This window comes from Vanessa cardui, chromosome 27 (genome assembly GCF_905220365.1).
Source record: "Vanessa cardui chromosome 27, ilVanCard2.1, whole genome shotgun sequence".
In the NCBI taxonomy this organism is placed as follows: Eukaryota; Metazoa; Arthropoda; class Insecta; order Lepidoptera; family Nymphalidae; genus Vanessa; species Vanessa cardui.
Genome location: NC_061149.1, coordinates 1823450 through 1846459, shown reverse-complemented (window position 1 = coordinate 1846459; position 23010 = coordinate 1823450). Strand labels below are relative to the sequence as shown.

Here is a 23010-nt window from a genome sequence, read left to right as displayed (position 1 = left end):
AGAATAAAACAATCAAATCTCTATTAATTATTAGAGTCTGATAAATAACATCATCATGTTTACAGATATATATTAAAATACATATTTACGTTTCTTAGACATTTATCTAATAAAATATAATAATATGAACGATAACTTAAAATACAAACATCGTTATTTGACAACCATTACCGATAGATGGCGACTTGCGCCCAAATACCCCACACAGTCAATCATTGATACTATACTAGTAATCGCCCGGCCACGCCCGATTTATGGTGTTGGTTGTCATGTGTCTGGCAAAAAAGGAACCTATGTCCTTTCTTGGATTTATTTGATGATGATTTATACCAAATTTGCTTTATACCAAATTTCATTAAATTCGGTTTAGCGAAACCGCTGATCCGAATGTCACTCTTTCACATCCAAACGGTCGTGAAAGAGCGACGGACAGATAGGCAGTTATTTCGAAGTTGCTTTCACATTTATAATATTAATACAGATTATTCATTTATATTAGTAGTTTACTGACATATAACTTAGTCTACGATCAATTTTTTTGTTAAATTAAAACCGTACAAGGTCATATTTATTTTAATATGATCATATTTCATTGTTTTAATTTATTAAAGTATTACCAGCATAAATAATTCGATTTAAATAGTTGTTACAATTTACGTTGTTTGTCTACATCCGGTTTTGACTAAATTGAATTGTTTTTTTAAATAAATCAAAACCGGATGTTGCTACAGTCGGAGGAGGGGCGTGTAAACATTAAATACTAGGAGTAAGCCGAGAAATGGTCATTCCTACTTTAATCGTCGAATTGGAAGGATCCGGAGAAAATAATCAATCTTGTATCAGTATTGATTGTGAACCACTTCAGGAGAGATAAAGTATTGATTTAATGTTTTCTTAAATTTTCGCGTTTATTACACGTTGAAATAAACCTAGTTATAACGGATTTGAAACGCCTACCCGTGACCACGAACGTTGTAAAGTGCTCGAAACGTCGGGATGTCAAAAATAATTAATATACGCGATTCAAATCCGTTATAACTAGTTTTATTTCGAAGTATTGATTGTGAGGAGAGTTTTTGTATCATTCAAACATGAATGATTGAGTCGAGATGGCCCAGTGGTAAGAACGCGCGCATCTTAACCGATGATTGCGGGTTCAAACCCAGGCAAGCACCGCTGATTCATGCGTTTAATTTGTCTTTATAATTCATCTCGTGCTCAGCGGTGAAGGAAAACATCGTGAGTAAACCTGCATGTGACAAATTTCATAGAAATTCTGCCACATGTGTATTCCAACAACCCGCATTGGAACAGCGTGGTGGAATATGTTCCAAACCTTCTCCTCAAAGGGAGAGGAGGCCTAGCAGTGAGAATTTACAGGCTGTTGTTGTTGTTGTTGTAATGAATGAAACACATATGAAGGTTAACGCTTTAATATATGCCGATGTTGTTCAGTATGTGCGTGAGTATCATCTGGTGTACATCCCTGAACACGGTGCGCACGTTGTCGGTGTCAGTGGCGGTGGTGAAGTGGAAGTAGCACTCGCGCGGCCGGCTCGCCTCCAGGATCACGAACCGCTCCGCTGATGACGTGAAGTTGCGCCGTTCCCGCTTCTTCGTCGTCAGCTCCTTTTGTCAAGATTATTTGTTTACATGATATACTCAAATGATTGTGATTAAAATTATTGTCATTTAAGACCTTCAGCACGAGGTGTATTTTTTTATGGAATAGGTTGGTGGACGAACATATGAGCCACCTCATCGTAAGTGGTCACTATAACCCATAGACAATGATGCTGTAAGAAATATTAACAATTTCCTTCATTGTCAATGTGACACCAAACTTGGGAACTAAGATGTTATGTCCCTTGTGCCTGTAGTTACACTGGCTCACTCACTCTTCAAACAGGAACACAACAATACCGAGAACTGATGTTTGGCGGTAGAATAACTGATGAGTGGGTGGTACCTACCCAGACGGGCTTGCACAAAGCCCTACCACCAATTTTAATGAGCGTTGTTTTTGCCGTAGAAGCTTCGGCTGCGTTCACAACAAACTGACTGTCAGCCGCCGAATGTGAGCGAGCGTTGCGTTTATTATATTTCCATACATATTCACTTTTTCGTTCACATCTAATCGACAATACGTTATGTGTAGACGCTGACTGAAATTTAACGCGTCTTTACGTGCCAAGGATGCTGATTGGCGTAGTGAACTTTTACACTGGGGCTCACATTACGGCGGCTGTTTTTACGCTTAGTTTGAACAGGGCCTACAAGGTGCTAAACGAAATTAGTCATAGTCAATGTAATGTTCTCTCTCTAATAACCATCATGGCGGAATGCGCGTAAAGTTAGTCTCCTGTGTAAGTTAATTAGAATTAAAAAGATTTATTGAGTACATTTTTTTCAATATCCCTCTAAAGAAACTCAACTGATTCTGATAAAAAAATAAACTATTGACATTTAAGACCTCTAGCGTGGTCACGTGGCGTGATTAAATCATTAGGGTAGCAAGTTGGAAGCGGCATCTGCATCATTCCTTAAATTTTTCCAATTCTGCGTCACGAGGCGTTTAAGACGTATGAAAACTATCATAAAAACGGTACGGGGCTTATTCGACCTCGTGAAGTTTAAGAAACTAGAACTCGAAATGATGTCATCGAATTTTATTTCTTCAGTGCGATACGTGATCAAAAAGATCCTGAATTGAAGTAGGTACATCTTAGCATTCTGTTTTGAACAGGCATCATCAGTGCTGTAAATGTCTGTAGTGGTGTATCACACTGCACTGGACCGTGTACTTTTATTACATAAGACTTTGGTGTTTCAATAAATAAATAAATAAACTCCCAACAAGGGTATATTCTTGTCTTAAATTTTCGCGATTACACATTGAAATAAAAACTAGTTATAACGGATTTGAATCGCGTATATTAAGACTCACCCTACTACACTCACTCACACTACACTTACACACACACACAGTCTACCCGTGACCACGAACGCTGTAAAGTGCTCGAAACGTCGGGATGCCAAAAATAATTAATATACGCGATTCAAATCCGTTATAACTAGTTTTATTTCAAGGATATACTCACAGCAAACATGCTCCTTATGAATTGCTTGGTCCGAGTGTACTCATCGCCTTGGCCATCAAAACTTTCGTACTTAGGGAAGTATGGAGCGATGCTGCGACCTTGGGATATCTTATTTTGCAACAGATCTTGCTTATTCAGAAACACAATTAAACCGGCTTCTATTAAAAATCTGTAATAAAACATGACTGAATTATAACAACAACAACAGCCTGTAAATATCCCACTGCTGGGCTTAGACCTCTTCCCCCTTCGAGGAGTATATTTTGGAACATATTCCAACATGCTGTTCCAATGTGGCGTGGTATATTCACACGTGGCAGAATTTCGTTGAAATCAAAAATATTCGTCTCAATTTTATGGTTTAAATCAATCAGAGGTGCAAATGCCAAAGCCATTGGTGTCCTTAAAATTTTCATATTATATGGTCAATGCGCCATCAAGCCTGTGAGATAAGACGTTATGTCCCTTGTGCTATTTAGAATTTATATCCTTTAATCTGCATTTTAGTCCTAATCATAATAATCATCACCTGCTTTGCCAGACATCTTCAAACAGAACCAGTGATTCTTGCAGCCTGTTCTGGGTGTTGTCTTCACGTAATTTCTGGTCGAAATCGCTGCAGGCGACCACGAACCAGATCGCGTGAATACCTTCGAACACCTGGAAGAATTATATCATAACTTATATAATTGGAACTTGTATTTACTTGCCTGGTCGTACGTAGCCAGTAAAAGTACCACTGTTAAGAAATTACTTCCCCTCTCTCGGGCTATTGGCACAGGGGATAAAGCATCTGAAGTTCCCAAGGTTGGAACATTGGTGTTGTATGACGTAGTTGATTTTTTTTTTCGACGAAAGTCTCAATATATTATAACAGGGTCATCAAAAGAAACACAGATCAAGTACTGGCTATCCTAGCTAGGCTAATTAAATAACCTCGACGACCTCCGTGGTGGAACGGTGTGTACACCGGTTTTCATGGGTACGCCACTCGGTCCCGGGTTCGATCCCGGCCGATTCAATGTAAATTATCATTAGTTTTCTATGTTGTCTTGGGTCTGGGTGTTTGTGGTCGTCGTTACTTCTGAATTTCCATAACACAAGTGCTTTAGCTACTTACATTAGGATCAGAGTAATGTATGTGATGTTTGCCTCATATTTAATTATTTAATAATTAGAAAAAGAAAAAGATAAACAGTCCATTTTATATGCACCTACTTGTTAGACTGCCTATAATTATAGCCTTTTTTGTTTAATGTATGTCCTTAACAAATAAAAAAGGCGTATCCTCTTTATGAAGAAATTTTGGAGCATATTTTATAGATTGTTCTTATGCTGGTGGTTTGAAACGTGAAACAAATACAATTTATGCAGATTTCCTCACGGCGGTTTCCATCACGTGAAATTGTTGGCCAAATATCGAATAGCCACCTAAAGCCAAATAAATGACCTCACAGATTTATTTTGTACATGATTTATTGCCCTATTCGTCTTGAGTTGGAGCGATTTCCACTGTCTCACTTCTTTAAACTTTGATAGTGTCTATAACGGTTTTGATAATTTACATATATCTATTTTTTAATTATATTAGCAATAACAGATTTTAAAGAATTACTAATGTCCCTATTTACCCTTAAAATAATTGTATTAGTTCAGCAATTCCATTAGATAGCCATTGTGCTAAATAGGGCTCAGATAGGATAGATAGATATGATTTCGGGTTCAAACTCAGGCATGCAACACTACATATATGTGCTTAATTTGTGTTTATAATTCATCTCGTGCTCGGCGGTGAAGGAAAACATCGTCAGGTAACCTGCATGTGTCTAATTTCATCGAAATTCAACCACATGTGCATTCCACCAACCGCTCTCCTTAATGGGAGAGGAGGCTTTAGCCCAGCAGTGGGAAATTTACAGGCTGTTACTTTTTTACTACTTGTGCGAAGAATATTTATTAACGTTTCAAAATTTGCCTAAGTTATGATCTTTTATTAAAAACAATTACAATCATACTTACTTGTATCCATTTCTTCCTCTCCCCCCTCTGGCCCCCGACGTCGAACATCCAGAAATCCTGAACACCGCCGTGCATTGATTTTGGTACCTTTAAAGTAAATAAGTTAAAATAACAAGCTTCTTTTAATTTATTCAATATATGTATATCAATAAAATTCTGAATATATTGATGATGCCCAATGATATTCTAATAAACAGATATGTTATACCCATACTAAACAACGGAAAAAAGTGTGCCGCGCCGGGGACCGTTTATTTTACATTTTGTTACAAGTAAAAAGGATAGCTTGATAAAAACAATAAGTAAAAGGGATAACTAGATGTTTTAATTACGCAAAACGTATTACGACATAATTATGATGTATTATAACGTATTACTGGCATACCTAATTATGATGAAAACGACTAAAGGCAAACGTCCCAATTAGGACGTTTTCTCGTCTTCACTTTTTGCGCGTTAATGACATATCTGTTTACTAGAACATCATTGATGATGCCCCATTTATTTGGACCACGGTCAAAGTGGAGACTAACTAACTGTGCCAGAAATACTCTCTTTGAGTCTCTGACCGGGAAAGTTCTGTGAGGAAGTTCAGGCCCAAGACAAGTCACGAGTCACTGTAAATTTCAGAATGAACTGTTACTGAGAAATCAACAACAACAACAGCCTATAAATTCCCACTGCTGGGCTAAAGGCCTCCTCTCCCTTTGAGGAGAAGGTTTAGAACATATTCCACAACGCTGTTCCAATGCGGGTTGGTGGAATACACATGTGACAGAATTTCTATGAAATTTGTCGTACGCGGGTTTCCTCACGATGTTTTCCTTCACCGCTGAGCATGAGATGAATTATAAAGACAAATTAAGCACATGAATCAGCGGTGCTTGCCTGGGTTCGAACCCGCAATCATCGGTTAAGATGCACGCGTTCTAACCACTGGGCCATCTCGACTGACTGAGAAATCGTTGATGGAAAATTTGAATATTTTATTTCAGGACCTGAACTAAGAACCCAATATTTTGTAGTCTTCGGTAAGCATTAGGACTGCTTTTTTATGACATTGATAGGTAGGCAGACTAGAAAATGAGAGTCATCTGACGATTTCAATTATTACTGGCGCACTGGCGATGCAAGGAATTATTAACATATGGTAAAAAAAGTCACTAACAAAAGAACGTCTATTTTATATATATATTATTTTATAAGAAATCAAAATTAATTCTTATCACCTTCACTTTGAATTCAATCTTCTGTATTCCAGTAGTTTTCTGACGACAACGCAGTATGTCCGCGTCGGATGGCAAGTAATCTGCCTTCGCTATGAGATCTATTCGATCCAAGAAGCTGAAAAAAAGTTAAAATCGTAAAAGCGCTATCTATTATCACAGCGTGTTATTAAACTTCTAATTAGTAACACCCATTAGACAACAGATGGCGCTAATTTGCAAGTTGCCTTCAGTTGTTACAGTTAGCATTTTAATTATTTCTGGTTTCGATTTTTTATTGAAAATTTTATTAATGTAATCTCAACATTGTTATAGTTAAACTTACTATTCTGCGCTGTCTAGTAGTTGGTATTCATTGGATCTTTTGAAACATTCCCTAACACCAGCGTCTCTCCACAGCGCCCTTACGTGATCAAAATAGTCCTGTAAAACAAGTAAATTTATTTTCATCAATAATATTAGCAATCTTAATAATCTCAACATCAATCTCGTATTATATAAGCTTTCATCAGCTGTCGTCGGCCAAAACTTCATCAAAAATAAATTAGTAGCTTAGTTATTAAATGGTCGAAGAAAGACAGACAGACATTAATATTTACTATATACGTCTTAGAATAGAATTAGCGTAATTAGAAATATAAATTATATAACTCTTGGATCTTATAACGGGCGGCATATAAACAGTCAAAGTCAAAAACCTTTATTCAAAATGGAAGTGTTTAAACTTTCTTATTGATAGTCGAAAATCTACCACCGGTTCGGAATATAATAGACCTCAGACCTGAGAAGAACGGGAAAGAAACTTAGCGGGATCAATTTTTTTTTAATAATATCAATTCACAATATACAGTAATAAACATATTCTTGTTATTTGAAACAGCCTGGAGGCGATCATCTCATTCCCAAGGTGTGCAGTCAACTAGAAAGTCATTAGTGCTGTTATATCCTTTAGCAACAAACGCTCTTTAACGATTCTTTTGAATTTTACAAAAAGTCTTAGGTATAGTTTAATATAGATTATAGGTAGTATAGAAACGCTTATAATTTTAGAAGTTACTAATGTTATGTAAATATAAATAAACAAATTCTGTATTATATTTAGTATCAGCATTGCACCCGAGCGCAGCGTTGGCGGGTCGCTAATTTATTATAAATTGTACATATAAACATAATGAATTTTATTCAAAATTTCGATAATATGGCGGCATATTTTAAACTGCACAAAGACTGTTTATATCTCTTGCTAAGTCTATATCTATAAGCAAAGGTAACCATTACGAATGGTAACAGTTTACCTATATGCTCAATTCCATTGTCCAAATATATAATTAATTATAGATGATAAAAAAGCGTGGAATTAATAACTGTTGACTTCCAAGCAGGATATATTAATTTAAATAATTGTATTAACTAACATGACTTTGTATTTTTTAAATGTTGAAAAAGAGTAAGTACTGACTTTTTAAATATTAAAAAAGAGTAACTACTGAGTTTCTTGGCGGTTCTTCTCGGTACAATCTACTTTCCGAACCGGTGGTAGCTCCACTTAATTGTAAAATGACGATTCAAAAGCCTACTTGAATAAAGTTTATTTTGATTTGATTTCATTGCATTTTCAGATGCTACATCTAATTTGTGTCTCACTATGTCTTTATTGTTTAAGGATATATTATTTTTTAATTACTTTTTTGTTACCTTTTTCTATTGAATCTACTGTTTATTTCAGTCGAAATGAAGATACTATCTTGTGTGAAATCGTACAATGAAGACGAATATAACTTGAAACAGATAAAGTTTATTTTGATTTGATTTGTATAATACCTCTGTGTATTCAGGGGGTCCGTCCGGACCAATCTTCAGTATGTACTGCTGAGAACGGACATTCTTGTTATTTTGTAACGCGATGCTCAGTGTGGGCATGTTGTGTACGATGTCGTATATTGACTCGTGTGTATTGTGCCTTATGTATTTGATTTTCTCAGCTCTTTCACTGTGAAGGAAATAATAGGAATAAGATATTAAATTAACATTACTTTTATTATTGCCGTTATTAATAACGGTAGCTGAGATGGCCCAGTGGTTAGACCCAAGGCAAGCACCACTATATATATGTGCTTAATTTGTGCTTATAATTCATCTCATGTGTCTAATTTCATCGAAATTCTGCCACATGTGCATTTTACCAACCCGCATTGGAACAGCGTATTATAAATATTCCACATATGTTCCAAACCCTCTCCTTAATGGAATAGGAGGCCTTATCTCAGCAGTGGGAAATTTACAGGCTGTTACTTTACTTTTTTATTAATAACGGGATATTTACCATATTTTTTATTTTTATTCGGTGGCGCTCGATATTTCGACATTGTCTACGAATGTCTTGTTCACGAGACTGCAGTTTGCGGGTAGATGTTGGTAATGTTAGGAGTGTCCGTATCGGACTACCTCCTTTCTCGTACGTTTGCTGCTATTAAATTGTTATCGAGATGCACCGAATAAAAATAAAAAAACATTGTAAATATCACGTAAATAATAACTGTAATACATTAAAATTTAAAATCTACGATATATGTTATGTATAAATATATTATAAAGCATCGTAAATACAACATAATTGAAATTAATGCGCTAGGAAGCTATATACACAGGGCCGTATTTAGGGGAGGGCAACCGGGGCAACTGCCCTGAGGCCTCCACATGAGAGGGGGCCACAGTTTTCAGCAAGTTAACAAATACAGAGATATAGTCAAATTATAATAATGTTACTATTTAATATTTTAAAAGATAACGATATAAATACGAAACAATTCATAGCTTACTGATTGAAATAAAAAAACTAATTAATTCATAATAATATAATTATTAGGGTGTTCACGCTTCTGTCTGTTTAGGGCCCTCACTGCTTTGTGGCCCCGGGGCCTCCACACCTATAAATCCGACTCCGTACATACAATGGACTATTTGACAATGCGAAAAATAAAGATTCAATTATTGTAATCAGTATATATTTAGAGTTTAAAAATGGTTATTTATTGACGAAAGTTTAAAATAGTAATTAATTTATTCATAAACCCATAAATATTAATGCATTTTTTAAACGATTGTCACATGACACAAAATACGCCTGATCGGTCGGGTTTATGATGACGCCACTTGCTTGTTAACCTCGTTTGCCTACTGTGTGTATGTGGAATATATGTATTACAATACAGGCAAGTGACGTCACCGGTCCACTGCAGCGCCATATTGTCCAAGTAGCGTTTTCACGCGCTATTTAAATATGGAATTTTTTATTTGATATTTTTCGACAAATATGTACTAGAAATAAAAGTAACAACTTTTACTGGGTTCCTTAACCTCTACTAAATAATTTAAAATGGATTTGAAAAAACCAGTCAAATAGCCCAATTTAAATAAATAAATCTGTTGCATGAATACTCGTGAGAAGTTCTAGTTATGCCGATCCAAATAAAAATTCAATTGCATGCAAATGATTAATTATGATGATAAGAATCTTATTAATAATAAAATATTATGATTACGATAAATGTAATTTCCCTTTTTCGCCATTCACAAAGAAGGTGAAGTTTACTATTTTGAACGATTTAACTTAATAAGTAGAATAGAATAAAGAGTAATAGGCGGTTTAGCGAGCATCTTCATCATGTAGTTTTCATATCACCTTGTCCGCATCATACAACAACAATAACAAACAACAGCCTGTAAATTTCCCACTGCTGGGCTAAGGCTCCCTTTCAGGAAAAGATTTGGAACATATTCCAACTAGCTGTTTCAATACGAGTTGGTGGAATACACATGTGACAGAATTTCTATGGAATTAGACACATGCAGGTTTCCTCACGATGTTTTCCTACACCGAGCACGAGATGAATTATAAACACAAATTAAGCACATGAATATTCAGTGGTGCTTGGGTTTGAACCCGCAATCATCGGTTAAGATGCACGCGCGAAAGGAAGTATGTCTTCAAACAAATTAGACATTAAAAACTCTTAAATTGTTAAGATTTTCTTGGTGGTAGGGCTTTGTGAAAGCCCGTCTGGGTAGGTACCACCCACTCATCAGTTATACTACCGCCAAATAACAGTACTCAGTATTGTTGTGTTCTAAAGTGTTCTAGTTGTGGTTTGAAGGGTGACTGAGCCAGTGTAACTACAGGCACAAGGGACATAACATCTTAGTTCCCGAGGTTGATGGCACATTGACGATGTAAAAAATAGTTAATATTTCTTACAGCGTCATTGTCTATGGGTTATAGTGACCACTTACGATGAGGTGGCTCATATGTTCGTCCACCAACCTATACCATAAAAAAAGAATATTTAAATACCTGGCAGAAAATCCCTGGACGTGAAGGATTTTCATTTGTTTTATTATCGTTGTTTTTCCACTCTCGCCAGTTCCCAACAATAATAACTTAATAGCCTGTAAGACAAACATCTTCTATAATTTGATTAAATATTAAATTAATGTGAAAAATAAGTTGTTAAGTGCAATGGTGTTATGAGACAACATCACATACATTACTCTGATCCCAATGTAAGTAACTAAAGCACTTGTGTTATGGAAAATCAGAAGTAACGACGGCACCACAAACACCCAGACCCAAGACAACATAGAAAACTAATGATAATCTACATTGAGTCGGCCGGGAATCGAAATCGGGACCTCGAAGTGGCGTACCCATGAAAACCTGTGTACACACCACTCGACCACGGAGGTCGTCACTTTCACAGTTATATTATTGATCTATATCAATATTATAAATGTGAAAGTAACTCTGTATGTCCGTCGGTCTTTCACGACTAAACGGCTGAACCGAATTTGGTATGATGCAAACTTGAACTTTAAGAAACGACAGGTTACTTTTCTACCTGACACATGACAACCAACACGCTAAAACTCGAGAAAAGCCGCAGGTCAATAACTGTCCAACTTCAGTGAAAAATGTCTTCCTTATTGCCTAGCTTGGTCCACAACGTGGCTCCAGTGCGGATTCATATTAAGAGCGGTCAGTGACGGATTTACAAATTTTTTGCTAGTAGGCTTGTAGGCTATTCAATTTTTGCCGCCCCTGACTTTTTAAATTTAATTTAAGTTTAATTCACAATCACCTTATTTACATTTATTCTGAAATTGCATTTGTTTTCTATCGTCCTCATTACATCGGCTTTTTCCCGTTACTACTGTAGTATGATTACGAACTAGGTGATATTTCTATTAGTTGCAACCTGTATATAGTGACGAATCTACGGATTACGGACGTAATGTGTATACATATAATTATATTTCTTTTTTATTTCTGTAAGTTAAAAAAAAACGCTAAATCTGCCTCCCTAGGCTTCAAGCTACTTAGCCTATTGGTAAATCCGCCACTGAGACCAGTAGTGGAATTTGAAGCACCACATTATCTATCAGTTTAAAATGTAACTGTGCTGTATGTTTTGAAAAAACTAACTATATATATATATATATATATATATATATATATATATATATATATATATAGGTATACGTATTTCCATATCGGTGCTTAGGAAAGACACTATTTAGAGGAAAACTACGGATGATTTTCTGAAACAATGCGGTGCACATAATTTTTTTACCGTATTTGTTTCCGTAGAACTCAATTTGTCAAACTTACTTCATTATACGATTTGATCCAATGCTTTATTTCCCTGTCTATCTGTTTCGAGTTATATTCGTCTTCATTGTACGATTTCACACAAGGTAGTATCTTCATTTCGCCTGAAATAAACAGTAGAATCAATAGAGAAAGGTACCAAAAAAAAGTAATTAAAAAATGATATATCATTGAACAATATAGGTATAGTACGACACAAATTAGATGTAAATCAATCTAATCAAAATAAACTACCTATATTCAAGTAGGCTTTTACAAGCACTTTTGAATCGTCATTTTACAATTGAGTGAAGCTACCACCGGTTCGGAAAGTAGATTCTACTGAGAAGAACCGGCAAGAAACTCAGTAGTTACTCTTTTCTAACATTTTAAAAATACAAAGTCGTGTTAGTTAAATACAATTATTTAAATTAATATATCCTGCGTGGAAGTCAACAGGTATTAACTCCACACTTTTTATCATATACTTATAAAATCTTGTTTCGAATAATATGCTTTTTCTACCAATGTATTTTTACCAAAGCAAAGTTAAAAATGTCTGCGGAATTTTATTATAGAAACGGATACCTTGCCCCAAGAAGGATTTATTGACTTTGTGATTAGATAAATCACAGAATACTCCAATAGCATTCTTTGATTTCTCCCAAGCATCGTAAATATGTTTCAGAAGCGCAATCCCCGCATCAGTCGTCGAGCGACCTCTTCTAAAACCGATTTGCTCACCATGAAAAACGGCATTTGTACCGAAATGGATGAGAATTTGATACAAGTTGAAATGGAAATAAAACCGATTACTGCCGATTTATTGAGAAATCAAGTGCATGTAAATCGACGTGTCAGATTGACGAATATATTAGGTCATATGATATTACAAGTTATTAGGTTTGTGTAAAGATCATATTCACATAAGAAATAAATCTTGATAATTTGGGATAGCGTACTCAATTCGGATGTGATCGGTTTTACGAATTTTGCCGATGATACATCTAAGTTGTGTCGTACTATACCTAATAGCATTTATTTACTCTTAACACAAATAACATTTAAATTAATGTGCCTTTTTAATTTCATTCGTCGTGATTTACTTGCTCTTATTCAAAAACATATTGGTAGGGGCTTGCGCAAGCCTATTTGGGTAAGTAGTAACCACCCATACTATCGCGCTAATACTTTTAGGACTTGATATATTAATTTCAAAGGTTGGGATGTTGGTAACATTGGTAATGTTTAGATTGTTTAATATTATCTGATCGCCAACGTCCAATCTAGTGACAAATTAACACCAGGCCCAGTTATTCGTCTGAATACCTATTACAAAATACCTACCTAATAAAAAAGGGGATGACAGTGTTATGAAACATCTGTTTAATTAACACGATCTCTCTCATTCATACGACTATAACTAATAGGCTATTTGACAATGCGAAAAACAAATTGTTAATTATTGTAATCAGTGTATATTATGAGTTTGAAAATGGTTATTTACTAACGAAAGTTGAAAATAATACTAAATAAAAAAGCAAAAATTGATAAATAAAAATGCAAAAATTCATAAATAAAAATGCAAAAATTCAAACGTTTGTCTCGTGACACAAAACGCTTCTGATTGGCCGGTCAATGATGATATCTTGTAAACTTTGCTTTTCTACTATATGTACCACAGATTAAAATACAGGAAAGTAACGTCACCGACCCCATCGCAGCGCCATATTGTGCAAGTAGCGGTTTTGCGCATTGCTTAAATATGGAATTTTTAATATTTTTTAATATTAGTCATCTCCTTTTTTTTATACTTAATAAAAAAAAAAGGAGATGACTACTCTAATAGAAAACATCAACAAAACAATTTTATCCACTGTTAGTACTCACTTAAAAAACATAGAAACCAAAATTGCAGATCTACAGGAATCCGTGTCATTTATAAGTAATCAGTATGATGACATAAAAAAACAAGTCAGTACATACTCTGAGTTGACTATAAAATTACAACAGGAAAACCAATCTCTTCAATCTACTGTTTTAAATCTTACAAACAGAATAAATCAGATTGAACAAAGATCACGAGCCACCAACATCGAAATCCAGTGTGTACCGGAGTCGAAAAACGAAAACTTAATCAAAATCGCAAAACAGCTGTCAAACGCCGTTGGTTTTGACCTTGACGACAGCAAAATTCAGAATTGTACCCGCATCGCAAAAATTGATTCTAGTTCAAAGCGACCAAGATCTATTATTCTACAGCTGAGCACACCGTTAGTTCGAGATCAGCTTTTAGCAGCCGTTATTAAATTCAATAAAAAGAATCCCTCAGGAAAATTAAACAGTTCTCACCTTGGTATTGGAGGAAATATAGTACCTGTATATGTATGTGAACATTTATCCCCAGCCAATAAATTACTTCATGCTGCTGCAAGGCGCAAGTCTAAGGAACTGAATTACAGGCATGTTTGGGTACGGAGTGGGCGCATATATATGCGAAAAACGGACAATTCAGACTACAAACTTATAAGCAATATGGACTGCCTTGATAAGTTAAATTAATTATTCTTACCTATTTTAATAGCACGCATATTGGTTCAAATTATTTTAAAATTCAACCAACTAAATATATATTACCAAAATGTTAAAGGCTTGCGGACAAAAACTCATGATCTGTATAGAAATGTTTGTTGCAATAAATATGACATCATTGTATTGACTGAAACGTGGTTAAGTAATAGTATTTTGGACTCTGAAATGTTTAGCGCTGATTATAATGTTTACAGAAGGGATAGAGATAAGTTTAACTCTAAGAAAAAAGACGGAGGAGGGGTATTGGTTGCTGTATCAAATAGACTAAACTCTCGCAGAATGGGCCTTTGGGAAAGTACATGTGAAGACTTATGGATTGTTCTTGATATAAGTAAATCTATTAAATTAGCTATTTGTGCAGCCTACATTCCTCCACCTGTCAATAAATTGGTCTTAGATAATTTTATGGATAATTATAATTGTATCTCTGAATTAATTAACTATAGAACAATTATTATAGGAGATTTTAACTTATGTTGTATCGATTGGAACTTGGCTGAAAGTCACCTCGATGGATACCACACTACCATCTTAGCTCAATCTTTAATAGATTTCTTGCACACAAACTGTTTCCGTCAATTTAATCGTGTAAAAAACCATATGAATAAAATCTTGGACTTAGTTCTCTTTAATGATGAATTAATAACTCTCACAGTTGACCCTTCAACAAACGAATTAAGTCGTGTGGATCCTCTACATCCACCTCTTAACATCAATATTGATCTAGAAGATAATTCGCAGAAAAACCTGAATAAAAATCTAAACACAAAGAAATATAATTATTTTAAATCAAATTTCAATGCAATAAATGAATTCCTCAGCAACGTAAATTGGGTCGAAACGTTTGCAGGGATTAATGATGTAGATGAAATGGTGAACTGCTTCTACGCTATTATACAAAATTCCATAGAACTTCATACGCCTAACATAATTGTTAAAAACACTTTTAAGTACCCCCCATGGTTCAATAAAACTCTCATTAAAAGAATAAAAGAAAAAGAAAAGATAAGAATAAGATTTAAGAAATATAAAAACCCAATGGATGGGGTGTCACTGTCCATTTTAGAGAAAAGATGCGACAAGCTATCACTGGAGTGCTATAATTCGTATCATAAATTCGCGGAAGAGAAAATTAAATCTAATACTAAATATTTTTGGTCGTATATAAAAAGAAAGAAAAACAACAAAGCTAGCACTTATCCAGCAACTATGAGGCGAAATGAAGTTATAGCGAGTGATGGCCCAAGTATTTGTGATTTATTTGCATCACAATTCTCATCAGTTTATGAAGAAAATAAAGTACCTTCCCATAATATTGATTATATTCTTAAAACCTTGGACAGTAGAATCAATAGCAGTTTAGCGCTAATTCAATTGAAAGAATCCGACGTTCTAGAAAAATTAAAGTGTTTGGATAGCAATATAGGTTCTGGACCTGACAATATTCCCCCAATTTACATAGTAAAATGCTCATCAAATCCTGCTCTGCCCCTCACAATTATATTCAACACTTCGCTACGATTGGGGATATTTCCTTCGAAATGGAAGACTGCAAAAGTAGTTCCCATTTTCAAAAGTGGTGAGAAAAATAATGTGAAAAACTACAGGCCCATTTCGATTCTCTCGATATTTGGAAAAGTGTTTGAGTCATTAATTTACCCATATATTTACAACCATGTTAGATGCTTGTTCAGTAATCATCAGTATGGCTTTGTTGCTGGACGGTCTACATGTACGAACTTAGTGAATTTCTCAGAAATTTTATTTGAATCTGTCGATAGAAATAAAAGAGTAGATGTTATTTATACTGACCTAAGTAAGGCTTTTGACCTTGTGCCATTTTCTGCTCTTATTTTAAAACTGTCCGTTTGTGGTCTCACAGGGTCACTGTTAGGATTACTTGAGTCTTATCTTACTAGCAGACATTTTTATGTTGTTGCCAGCGGTTTTCAATCTAGTAAACGCAAAGTAATATCTGGAGTTCCACAGGGCTCACACTTAGGCCCGTTATTATTCAATATATTCATAAACGACCTAACTAGTTCTCTTAAATATTCTACCCCATATTTGTACGCTGATGATGTAAAACTTCTTAAAATCATTGGGAATTCAAATGATACAATCCTTTTACAAGATGATTTAACACAATTGTACAACTGGTGTCAAAATAATGGTATGAAACTCAACCCAGATAAATGTTCATGGATATCTTTCACTAGAAATTATAATGAGATTAGTACGCATTATAATATAGCTGGCAATCATATCAAATCCGTAGATACGATTAGGGATCTTGGGGTGGTCTTTGATAAAAAATTAACTTTTATATCACATATGGACAACATAATTAGCAGGGCATCTAAAATGTTGGGTTTCGTTATCAGAAACGGTAAACTGTTTCGAAATCCAAAAACTAAGATCATATTGTTCAACAGTTTTGTCAGGAGCATTTTGGAATATGCAAGTGTTGTGTGGAGGCCACATTACGCAACTCACAGTTTAAGACTAGAGAGAATTCAAAAACGTTTTCTTTACCATCTTACATTTTCTTTAGGTAAAGCCAAATTACTTCCTACCTACAATGACAGACTAAAGTACTTCAAAATTATTTCCTTAAGTCAACGGCGTGACATGCTAGATTTAACGTTTTTATACAAATCTCTAAATAGTTTATATGATAATTCTTTTCTAGTTTCTAGAATAAATTTAAATGTTCCTGCTAGATACCCACGAAAACCGATAGCGCCATTAGTAAGACCTTTTCGTAAAACCGTCTTAGGAAGTAACTCACCTGTGGCACGTTTTTGTAAAATCTTAAACGAGCACAGTGCCTCCCTTGATCCATTTGGTGACTCTTTATCTAAGTTCCGTAAGAAAATGTTAGAATTATTAGCCATTTGATTGTTATTGTTTCGTTATCATTTTTTTTTTAAAATCTCTTTTTTTTTGCAAATCTTTTTGTTAAGTATATTTTTTTTTTTTGTAACTTTTCAATTAGCATAATATTTTTAAACTTGTAAATGTACATATTTTTATCGTGTAAGCTCCTTTTATATCCACATTGCATGAGGTATTCTCCTTTATAGGTAATGCATTTAGTTTTAAGCTTTATGTTGTTATTGTTACTAATATTGTGTTAATGTATTTACTCCTGGAGGATCTTAATAAATAAATAAATAAATAAATAAATATGATATATTTCGGCAAATATGTACTAGAAATAAAAAACACAACTTTTACTGGGTTCCTTACTACTAAATAATATAAAATGGATTTTAAAAACCAGTCAAATTATATTCACATTCAATTTACCAATGTAAATAATAAAATTAACGGAACCAAGACCCGCTGTGTTTCTTTCACCGGTTTCTGTCTTGGGCTTATGGGTTTCTTTTTCAAACGCTTAATTTAACTATCAATAACTAAGTGTAATGGAGAATGTTACTAGGTATGCCAAATCACTTAAATTTTCTCAGTAAAGCCTGTACAAATACAAATACACTAGTTTTTGTTTTAGTCAAAAATACCTTGTAGTTTTGATTTTATAGGCATTCAAAGTTTCGAAAAATATCGAGTCCCGCCGCGCGGGAAGCGTACCGCTTAGTATCGCTTTTTATCATAACTCGGTTCCCTATCGAGATACGATTTATTTTATGGAATACTTTTTTTTTGATTTCAATAAAAAATACACGAATTGTGGTAGAAAACAATATTTCTCGTGAAAGGTATCGAAAAATTACTGCAATGAAAATTATAGAGTGTGTTCCGACCTACAAATTCGTAATAATTACACGTGGTCATTTTTGTGACACGTTTTTCGTCTTTTTCATTAACTCGCTAATAGAAAATTGACACTAGTAGGAGTTTTCTTTCAGAAAGGAATAAATTGCCTCCATCGCCTCGTCTACTTTGTCGACCGTAGGTCGTCCTTTCTTATTCCCCTCCTCAGGTAGTGCATGACATAGATGAGAAATACATGTTCGATGGTATCGAGCTCTGGGACAAGATATACCATGAATACGCTATTGTAATCGATCTAATCGCTTTTATCAATTTTTTTTAACATCTTTTGGAACTATAAAAAACAACTTTTCCGGTGAATAGGTAGTTGTATTTTTACATTTAACCACAACACATGATTTCCTAGTATTTGGATTGGACATTTTAAAAAGTATTTAGGTATAATGTCGACGGCGCGGGCGCGCAATCGCGGGCGGGCCGAGTGAGCCAGACCGAGCGTGTTGTACAATGACGTCACACCGTCACTGGCAGCCCGCGTCGTGCGTTACAACTTGTTTTACTTATAACTCAGAAACTAATTGACGTATCGAGTTAATTATTTTATTATTATTTTTTATTTTTGACAGGCAATATAGAGCGCTAATAATCAAAATTAGGGAACATTCTCCATTCTTCTATATATCAATAAATTGAGCACGACTTTGTATTAATATTTTAAGCCCTCTTCTTCAACATATATAACCTTCTATCTATTCAGTCAATTTACGGCAATATTGAATTGTATTACGATTAAAGAATCAATAATGCATTTATCTATTCCTAGTAATTTATAATATAAGCGGCACTTGTATCATCATCATCAATTTTTTTATATCTTTTATCTTTAAAATCTAAGATAAAGTTACTTCCTCTGATTAACTTTTATTCTATAAAATATTATTTGATATGACAATCAAAAAATCACAACTAACATCTAGAGTAAGGAACAAAAATATACAAAATTTAAAACGTATGTAAATAAGAATAGTTTTTACGTAATAGGGCTTTGGGCAAGACCGTCTGGGTAGCTACGATCCACTCATCAGATATTCTACCGCCAAAAAGCAATATTTTTTATTATATCCTATTTGAAGGGCGATCAAGCCAGGCACAAGGGACATAGCATCTTAGTTTCCAAGGTTGGTGACTTTTTTTTATGGCATAGGATGGCGGACGATCATATGGGCTACCTGATGGAAATTGGTCACCATCACCCATAGACAATGACGTTGTAAAAAATATTAACTATTCCTTACATTGTCAAATGGCCAACTTGGGAACTATGATATTATGTCCCTTGTGCCTGTAGTTACACTGGCTAACTCACCCTTCAAACTGGAACACAACTTCACCCTTCAAGCTGGTGAGTGGGTGGTACCTACCCAGACGGGCTTGCACAAAGCCCTACCACAAACAAAAGACTCATTGGATTAGTGGATTTTATTAATGATTGATATTTCTTACAGCGTCATAGTCTATGGGCGGTGATGAATACTTATAATCAGATCGCCAATGCACTCCTACCAAATATCATAAAAAAAACTTACAGTAAAGTAAAAATGGAATCATCTAAAATATTAACGAAATAATCCTCATTTTAGTTTTAAATAAAAACTCTTTCGATTTTTATCGTAAAAAAAGTAAAAACACAGATAATATCTAATTAGATGTTATCAAAAAAAATAAACAAGGATCGATTTTAATAAACAATTTTGTCGACATGTGATTTGTAAAAACGACAAATACTCGTATGTCACAATTATATAGATTATATCACAACATAAGGTGATTGGTTTATGATTTACTTGACTTAGTCCAAAGCTGAGTAGGTTATAAATAAAAAAATTCTATGTATAATGTATGTATGTGGGAAAAGAGGTCGGCCTCTTTAAAGGTGAGAAGATGCACTTTTGAAATACTTAAACAAAGACTGGATGAGATTAGCTCAAGATAGAAAAAATGTAGTGAAATAGAGGCCTAAACTTATCGAGAGGTTCTTTGTTGAAATTAGATAAAAATACTTCTTATTATTATTATACTAAGGAATTACACTTTTAAAAAAAATAATAAAATGTATGTATTGTAACAGTCAAATAATTATTGATGGATTTATAGGACCATTAAAAAAAACCATATACAGTAAGAATAATAAAGAAAGTAATGTATTTTCATTTACGTCATAATAATCAAATAAATAACAAATATAATACATTGAAATTGTATTAAACACATTGAAAAAAAACGTATTTATTGTCAATAATAATTATTGTCAATAAACATATTTTTAATGAACTGTAACATCATTATTGAGATTTAAAATAGCATTTTGTTCCGATAAATTAAACGATTCTTTCACTAACATAATTTCCAAAAAAATTATTAACTGGTACTTTGTTTTTTTTTTTAATATTTGATTTTTTTGTAAAATGCCTGAATTTAAATTAAATACTTCACAGACACAATAAATAAATATTCCATTTTCTGTCGAAACGCTTGGCCCCTGGAGTAGTGGTTTAAAAGCTTCATTAAAAGTATAACACCTCGCCTCATTGCCTCCACTGGTGACAGGAGGGCTGGTTCGTTTGCCCAGAGGATCGGAATTGCGATTCAACGGGGAAATGCTGCTAGCATTCTTGCCACCATTGCACGCGGTCAAGATTTATACAGTAACTAGTTTTAGTTCATATTTGTATATATTTAAGCATTTAATGTTATTAATTCTCACAATAAACTGACTAAAATTGTTATTGAATTTATTGTATTTATTATCTATGACACATTATCTTTATTCATTATTTAGTATAATCAATGATCTTAGGCTTCTTCGTTCGTATATTTTACTTATATTCATTGTAATTCGAAATAAACAACAACTAAACATTAAATTAAAAAAATAAACAATATTATCTATGATTTTTCACTAACAATTTAGACACGATTGTTTCTGGTACACTTGTAATAAAAAAAAAAAACAAAATTATTTTTACCTTGTATGCAGTCGCCAAAATGTTACAACACAATCAAATCTCAGTTATAATTTAATGCCGGCCAGATATTATTTATCTGTGATAGCGTTATCGAAGATAATATTGATAATTATTACGATTACAACTGTATATTTTTTTATTTTCAAACAAACATTTCGGATATTACCGAAAATGCTGCTTCTGACTGTTCGATCAAGTGCATTTGTGTCAACCATTAATCTTTTTAATCTGTCAAGGGATATACGTCGTTATTACCATAACCTATAACTTTAAGAATACGTTATCGATTATATTCCCATAAAAAAGAAGACTCTTTCACATAAAAAAAAGCTCAATTTATTTTAATCAACAGAGACATTTTATTAATATAAGAATTAATAATATTAAATATATACAAATATGAATTAAAAACAGTTACTGTATAAATCTTGACCGTGTGGAATGGAGGCCAGAATGCAAGCAGCATTTCCCGTTGAATCGCAATTCCGATCATCTCGGCAAAATACGAACCAGCCCTCCTGTCACCGGTAATTAAATAAGGTGTTATACTTTAATAGCAATAAGGCCAAGCTTTTCGACATCAAATGGGACAAAAAAGTAATTTGACATAAGACGGAAATTAAAGATTCATCGCATACGTGGTGCGCGGGAAATTTTGAATGTACCTGCATTCAAGATGGCCGCCTCGCTACCATTGACGCGACGCTTCTCTAGAGCACCGTTCAACTCCCATTGACACTATATCAACCAGAATGTAAAACAAGATGGCGCACCATGCGCCGTCATATTAAAAAAAATCGTAAGCAAAACAATTAAAAATCAAAATTTCAATAAATATTTTGTAAGTTATGTTAACGTTTTTAAAAGTAAGTGTGGCACAGTTACAGCTTTTTACTTTACGTATATTGCAATTAAAACTTCATATATGGTTAATGTATTTGATGTAAATGGCCATAACTTAATCCTTCCTTGATAATAGGTAATGGTTACCTATAAGTGACCGTGACCGTGTAAGTCATTTCGTGAAAAGGGACGGAAGCGTGTAACAGGTAGTTGGGAAAAGGCGCGTTATTAGATTGAGAATTCGAAATATCTGTTCGACAATTTTTGAATTTATACCGTTACTAGTGTGCAATTCTGATACTAAATATACTACAGAATTTCTTAGTCAGATTAAAATAAAAGAAAGTGACGTCACGGACCCCATTGCATTATTGTCCAAGTAGCGTTTTTGCGCGCTATTTAAATATGGAATTTTTAATATGATATTTTTCGGCAAATATGTACTAGAAATAAAAAACACAACTTTTACTGGGTTCCTTAACTTCTACTAAATAATATAAAATGGATTTTAAAAACCAGTCAAATAGCCTATCTATGGACGAATTTGAAAACAATTAGCGTAATTAATCGCTGATAAAATCGATATTTGTTTCCAAAACACTGCTTTGCTAATAGCAAATTTATCTACGTTCGATCGATTTTGCTTATTCATCTACCGTTAGAAAATTATTAAATACAATTATTACTAACTTTGAAGAACAAACGATGGACAATATTATCTTTTTTATGGTATAGTTTGGCAGTCGAGCATATGGGCCACCTGATGGTAAGTGATCACCATCACCCAGAGACAATGACGCTGTAAGAAATATTAACTA

General features: G+C 34.0%; 1 protein-coding gene across 1 annotated transcript; it reads right to left on the bottom strand.

Moving 5' to 3' along the window:
• Window positions 1-1417: 1417 nt before the first annotated feature.
• LOC124541198 (guanine nucleotide-binding protein G(f) subunit alpha) lies at window positions 1418-21454 on the bottom strand. Its single transcript, XM_047119067.1, has 10 exons — window positions 21350-21454; window positions 12012-12115; window positions 10698-10792; window positions 8168-8336; window positions 6672-6769; window positions 6350-6464; window positions 5121-5207; window positions 3631-3761; window positions 3102-3270; window positions 1418-1629 (listed from the first exon to the last, which is right to left on the bottom strand). Exons 2-10 carry the CDS (start codon window positions 12108-12110, stop codon window positions 1432-1434), a joined length of 1161 nt encoding a protein of 386 aa, XP_046975023.1. The 5' UTR covers window positions 12111-12115; window positions 21350-21454; the 3' UTR covers window positions 1418-1431.
• Between the last annotated feature and the right edge of the window lie 1556 nt (window positions 21455-23010).

Bases quoted from the DNA above. Each gene is read 5' to 3' on its own strand.
- LOC124541198 (XM_047119067.1), bottom strand. From the start codon at position 12,110: ATGAAGATACTACCTTGTGTGAAATCGTACAATGAAGACGAATATAAC. The intron at 10,793-12,011 runs GTAAGTTTGACA...TTTGTCTTACAG, and splicing joins GGATCAAATCGTATAATGAA to GCTATTAAGTTATTATTGTT. The intron at 5,208-6,349 runs GTGATAAGAATT...TTTACTTTAAAG, and splicing joins AGATTGAATTCAAAGTGAAG to GTACCAAAATCAATGCACGG.